At 36.5% G+C, this 7204-nt stretch overlaps 1 protein-coding gene across 2 annotated transcripts in view; it reads left to right on the plus strand.

Moving 5' to 3' along the window:
- Prpf38a (pre-mRNA processing factor 38A) overlaps nt 1-7204 on the plus strand; it is an 18032-nt gene that overhangs the window by 2914 nt on the left and 7914 nt on the right. For both annotated transcript variants that reach the window (XM_010610320.3, XM_010610322.3), the window contains exon 4: nt 1586-1671. In XM_010610320.3, coding sequence (XP_010608622.1) covers nt 1586-1671 — 86 coding nt within the window. The remainder of the gene's footprint in view (nt 1-1585; nt 1672-7204) is intronic.

Genomic DNA, 7204 nt, shown 5'->3' on the forward strand with positions numbered 1-7204 from the left:
GGGAAGACTGTCCCCAAAATAATTTTTTTTTTTTTTTTTGGTACAGGGGATCAAATTCAGGACCTTGTGCTTTTGAGGCAGGCTCAGCATCACTGAGCTAAATTCCATGTCCTAAGCTAGCTAGCTTTTATGTCACTGGTGTCTAAGTCACTTTACGTGTATTACATCTTCACAGATGTATCTTCCACAATGCCATATATAGACTGAGTGTACTCTTCCTAATGTAGGACTGTTACTGAAAAATGTTATAGCGACGGTTGGCTCCATATCTTATCTTTCTACTATGAGGAACAATTTGAGTAATGCAGTCATTACTTTTGACACTTAGTATCATAACAAAAGATTATAACATTTGCCTTTCCCCTCTACATGTGTTATTAAACAGTAGCCTAGTACTTCGGTGCATGTTGAGTATCCCTGATCCACAACGGCTAAGGACCAGAATGTTTCAGATTTAAGAATTTTTGGAGTTTTGGGATATTTCTGTAAACTTCATTGATTAAACATCCCTACTCCACAAATCTGAAATGCTCCGAAATCTGAAACTTTTTTTTTTTGCAGTGCTAGAGATTCAGCCTAGTAGCTTACACATGCTAGGTGAGCACTATACAACTGAGGTATATTCCTTTTTTTCCTTTTAATTTTTATTTTGAGACAGGGTCTCCTGATGAAATCCTCCTGTCTCTTAAGAAGCTGGTATTACAGGCATATGCCAGCATGCCTAGCTGAAACCTCAGAATATTTTGAATGTCATGTGCATGTTGATAAGGTTTCAAATTTTGCACTCAAGAGGCTAAGGCAGCAGGATTGCAAGTTTTGGGTGACACAGACTTAATGAAACCCTGTTTCACAATTTTTTAAAAAATTTAAAAGGCTAGGGATAATGTTCAGTTCAAAGGTCTTCAGTGAAATCTTCAGTCCCACACACCAAAAACAAAGTTTCAGATTTTATAGCACTTCAGATTTAACATTTATTCACTGAATTCACATTGAGTGCTAATGCTATACCAGGTGCTATACTGTGTATTGGAAAAAACATAGTGAACAAGGTGGACATAGTCACGGTCATGAAGGAGTAAGTTATTGATTATATGGTGTTAAACTGAGACAGGGCCGGGGATATAGCTCAGTGGCGCCTCACCTGCCTGGCAAACTCAAGGTCCTGAGTTCAATCCCCTGAATCTGGGGTTGAGAACCACTAAACTAAGGTAATATATGCCACCAAAGTTCTAAAAAACTGTTATTGCATGTGCCATGGAAGATACATGTTCTATATTCAGAAACAGATTCATATGAGAAGTTACACCAGAGTTCTATGATGTTAAAATGAATGTGAATTGATATAAAGGTTTATTTATAAAATTATTAAAATTAATTTGTTACATAGTCTATTCAAAATCATCCCTGCACAGTTCTGAACTGTTTGTGCTTGCTTTTGTGTCTGTCTTCCGTTTATTTGGACATATTCATGCTTCTAAAGAGAATTGGTACATAGATGACTTCATGTAAAGGTTTATAATTCTTTTACTTTTTTTATAATATAAATATTATTTCCAAGTTGCTTGAGCTAATGATTTTCTTTCAGAGTTTGAACTGATGCATGTAGATGAATTTATTGATGAACTGCTACACAGTGAGAGAGTATGTGATATCATTCTGCCCCGGCTACAGGTAAGAGGCAAAGGATTGTTATGGGAGTTGCCTGTCTTCAAGATAGGCAGACAGACAAACACAAATCCATATTGTAACACTCAAGGCCTGGATCATAGGGGTCCTCTTGGTAAGCAGTCTTCATATATGTGAAAAAGAGGATAGGGAATGAGAAGAAACTGAAGTATTTCAGTGGTGGAGCTTTAAAAGTAACTAGTTTACACAGGAGAGTTTATCTTTAGGATGTTATATTAAGGAGATTTTAGCTAGAGTAGTAGTTTTTAAACTTTGTGAGCAGCTTTTTTTTCATATAGGTCACATAAAGCCAGGCTGTTTAACAGAAGGAAGACTCGGAGTGAGGAACTGGGTCCTTGCTTCCTAAAACTACACTTTTACCAGCATCCTTCCTGTGAGGTGATTGTCCCTGATGCACCTTTTCAGATTATGCTTTATGATTTAAAAACTACTGTTGGGAAATAGAGTCAGTGGGCAGCTTAAAGAGAAAGAGAATGGGTTACAGTGGGGAGAAAACAAAATAAGAAATTAGCAAAACTTAAGTTGTAGGACCTGGTCCTAGTTTCCCCTCTACAAAAATGAGATCAGACTAAACAAATGATCATTTTAAAATTTTGTTATTAATGTTAATTTTTTTAAACCATTAACTGAAGTACCTTATTTGTTTATTTGTTTGTCCTTTATGGATAAAGTTTATGCACAATGAAATATATAAATCTTAGGCACATTCTTGAGTTTTGACAAATGCTATAAACGCTAAATCTTTTTAAATTTTTTAAATTAATACAATTTTTTATTAGTACATTTGCAGTACTAAAGATCACATCCATTGTGGGAAGTTAGTATATGAACATAACAAATGTTAATTCTTTTTTTAATCCCCTACCCCTCCTCTCCTTCCTATCTCCCTCCATCTCTTGGTCCCCTTCCCTTTTACGAAATTTCTATTTCCCTGTGCTAAATGCTTTTTAAACTGCCCTGTAGGTCTGTTTTAAGGGTACTGAAAGGAGCAAGTAGGGACAGCCCCACATGTTCCAACCCTAGTAGCTCCTTTTTGTTTTAGATTATATATTGGGCTTGAGCAAGAAGACTTCCTGTCTTTTAAATGCCTTTCTTGCAGTTTAATTTATGCACACACACACCTCTTTGAAATCATTACTACGATCAAAATAGTGAATCCCCTCTCCCTAACCCTCTCCTTTTCCCTAAGCAACCAGCAGTATGCTGTCACAGCAGATTAATTCCCATTTTAGAGTTATGTACTACATATTCATTTCTGCTTGTCCTTCATTGGCATAATTATCTTGAGATCCATGTTGCTGCATGTATCAGTGATTTGTTACATTTTGTTGCTTAGTATACCATTGTAAAAGTATACCATAGCTGGGAAACTTTTATCTATTTATGCATTATTTTAGAATACCAAGTCAGTACACAAAAATCCATTGTATTTCTTTACACTAGGAATGAACAATAGGAATTTGAAACTTTTTTTTTTTTTGATACCGGGGATTGAACTCTGGTCCTTGTTCTTGCAAGGCAGGCGCCAAACCACTGAGCTAAATCTCCAGCCCATGGAATTTGAAACTTAAAAAAAAAAAGGGTACTATTTACAACAGCATCATAAAATATAAGGGAAATAGTGTTAAGATGAGCAAAACAAAAAAGAAAAAAGATAAGATTCATACACTTAAAACATAGCATTACCAAGAGACTACAGATCTAAATAGATGTCCATGAGCTGTGGATTTAGCACAGTGGTTCCACCACCTGCCACACAGGCGCAAGGTCCTGGGTTCAATCCCCAGTACCAAAAAATAAATAGATGTCCTGATGCTGCTTGACATCTGATGGGGTTATGTCCTAGTCAGCCCTTCCTATTGAAAATGTGTTTGCTTTACCTAGCCTACCAAATAACACAGCTTATTTTGAATTATGCTCAGAACATTTATGTTGGCCTGCAGTTGACAAGAATCATCTAACACCATCTATTTTATATGAAAATCTTGACTGTCTCATATAATGTATTGGATGCCTGTATCTAGAGAATGTTGCCAACATGGTATACTGTCGAGTACAGCTTGTCTACTCTTGTGATCACATGGCTGACTAGGAACTTTGATTCACTGCCACTGACTAGCGTAGAGAGATTTTTTTGGTTGTTTTTTGTTTTTGTTTTTGAGACAAGGTCTCACTATGTTCTTTAGGCTGGCCTCAAACGTGAGGCAGTCCTGGGAGTATAGTCATGTGCCACAAGGCCCTGCTCCTAAGGCTTTCCTTAAAGCTGTAATAACCAACGCATCATTGAATTGTCATAAGGACAGTCAAATGGATCAATGGGATAAAATTAAGGGACTGGTAGTAAGCCCTGCATACATGGACAGTTGATTTTCTACAGACATGTGAGGGTAAGCCCTGCTATTAAAAAATGATAAACTTTCCCACAAATGGTGCTAGAAAAATTAAAATAACCATAGGCATACAAATGAATTTACCTTTCCCTCACGCCATATATAAAAATTAACTTGACAGAGATCAAAAACTAAAAACAAAACTAAAATAGCAGGTACTTTATGTTTTTTAAATATTTTTGTAATAGAATACAAAAAACATGACTTAAAAAAATAAATTTGCCTTTATAAAATGTAATACTGTTGCTTTTCTAAAGACCGTTCCAAATAAAAAACAAGCCATACTCTGAAAAAAAAAATCTATGTGCACAACAGATGCAACAAAGATCTTAAATTTCAAATATATGAAGAAATTGCTTGAACTTAATAACAAGACAACACAGTGGGAAAATAAGCAGAAGATTCTTTTGGATTATTTACATTGATTTTACTAGTTGAGAACACCTAACCAGAGAATTTTAAATGTTCCAAATCTGAAACTTCTTGAGTGTCATATTGGCATTCAGAAAGTTTTAGGTCTTATTTGTAACTGCTTTATTTGTAATGACCAAAAACTGTAAACAGTCCAAATAGCCATCAGCAAATGACAAATTGTGGTGTAGTCATACCACACTGGGATGCTTCTCATCAGTAAAAATGAACTGTACAGTAACTTGCATCAATTTTAGAATCAACAGTGAAAAAGAATATTTGTATAAAATTTTAGTAAATGTAAACTATAATAACAAAAATTAGATCAATGGTTGCCTGGGTATAGAATGAAGGAGTGGGGGAGAAAGCAATGAGAAGAAAGGAGATATAAGCAAACTTTTGGGGAAGAGGATATATTTATGTTTATGCAGTAATGGTCTGACAGTTGTACACGATACAAGCCAGCACATAAAATTATATACAGTGCCTTAAAAATGTGTGGCTAATTGTCAGTTACACCTCAGTTTCAAAACTTGTGAGAATCATTGAGATAAATGCAGACTACAGGTCTCTGACTCTTCCAACTATACTATTCTCTGATTCCCTGTCTGCATTGCAGTAGATATGAGCATTCCATCCTAGGGGCAGTAGAAATGAGCCGAGCCCAGGGAGTTTTGCTCAGGCAAACAAAGTTTTATTGGGAGGGTTTAACTTGTGGGAGTATAGTTGTGACGGAGAGAACATTCAGGCTCGCCTGTTAGAAAGAAAGGTGAAAGCTTTTTTATTTCAGGGGTGAGCTATGGCCCAGAAATTTTTCATTGGTCCTGGGTACAGTTTTGAAAAGTGTTTTTTTCTGTGCAGACATCTTGGCCTCAAGAAATAGGTCATCAGCTTATCACTAAAGCTGTTACATTCATGCCATCTGTGCCCCATTTTGGACAAACATCTTGGCCTTGTGATTAGGATGGGCCACTATAATTGCTAAGAGAAATCTATTGAGGAATGGGGTAGAAAGAAACACACATGCTTTTAACTGGTTAAGGGCCTGGGAGTTATTTTGCCTCTGTGTCTTTGTGATGATTCCCTAGAAGTTTCATTCTCTCATCTAGTTTATTCTTGGAGATCTTAATGGTGAAGGTATCTTGGCTTTAATGATGTACCTGCTTTTTTGAGGTTGATAAGACGGAGAGAGTGGGAAGGTAGAGGAAAACACTGCTTTCAAAAGGTAACAGTTCCTGAGTTAAGGCCCCTGGAATGCACTTGCCCTTTGTCCCTAGATTCATAATTTTTAGAATTCATAGCATTAACTAAAATGTCCGGATATAGTTTGTTGTTGGGGGATGGGGACAGTTTCTTACAAGTTTAAGTAATCACAGAAACCCCAACTAAATGGGCTTCTAGTTAAGCTTTCCTTTGAGATACTACCTAATGCTCAATAATTCTGAAACAATTTGTTTTATCACATCTCTGAGTTGCTTGATTCCCACTTAGAAACGAAAAGGGTTTTAAAAAATTTCTATTAGTACACATTTTCAGTACATAATTCTTACTCATGGAGAGTTAGTAAATGTGTATAACACATCTTAATTCCTTGTACCTCCCTTTTTCTTCCCCTCCCTTCATCTTGCTCCAAAAGGGATAATTTAAAAATCAGAGGTCACAAATTATACAAATGGGTGGCTTGTACCACTGATGATACAAATGGATCTAATCACTCCTCTCAGTCTTTTTACTAACAAAATTAATAAACAGCCACCCAGTGGGATAGTCTTATATGTATTCAAGCTGGCAGGAACATGTTAAAGTTGTGAATTGAAAGCAGATATCTGATAAAGGAGCAAAATGAATTTGCTTGAGGCAACCAACCATGTAGATTAATGTAATTCGTAGACAAGTGTTCATACTAAACTAACATATCAGCTTCCTCCACACTGACCTAGCTTTAAACCTGTAAGTCAGAAATCTAGAAAATGGATGTGGTATATCTTTCCTGTTCTGTATTGACTACTGTAGAGTATACAATGAAGAGAATGCAATTAAAATCTGAAAACCAGCTTTTAGAGCTCAGTTTTCACACTACCTCATGTGGGTTACACTAGCTATTATTATCTTTAGCTGTTGTTAGTTTTAGAAATACTGCAAAAAATATGAAAACTTCCATGTGCAATCAGGTTGCAGTTAACAGTTCCAAAGTCCAATGAGCTCTGAGCAAGCTTGCTGCTGTAATCAGTGTGGTCTACCTGTCGTATAGAAGGAAAGACCACAAAACAAGAATCTTTTAGTTTAGCAAGTCTTACTAAGGGGAGAGAAATTGAAATCTGACTGATAAATGTTATCATATCACCAAGAGGAATGTTATATCACCAAGAGATATGCTCTGGTATGGGCCTCCACATGTCCTTAGACTACCTTTTGTTGGACATGGTGGCACATGACTATAATCCAAGCATTCTGGGATACTGTGACAGGATGATCATGAGCTCAAGCCCAGCCTATACAACCTGTGAAAGACTGTAATCTGACTGATAAATGTTATCATATCACCAAGAGGAATGTTATATCACCAAGAGATATGCTCTGGTATGGGCCTCCACATGTCCTTAGACTACCTTTTGTTGGACATGGTGGCACATGACTATAATCCAAGCATTCTGGGATACTGTGACAGGATGATCATGAGCTCAAGCCCAGCCTATACAACCTGTGAAAGACTGTGT

The sequence above is a fragment of the Fukomys damarensis genome, unplaced genomic scaffold, assembly GCF_012274545.1.
Source record: "Fukomys damarensis isolate Sample0158 unplaced genomic scaffold, DMR_v1.0_HiC HiC_scaffold_23, whole genome shotgun sequence".
Lineage (NCBI taxonomy): Eukaryota > Metazoa > Chordata > Mammalia > Rodentia > Bathyergidae > Fukomys > Fukomys damarensis.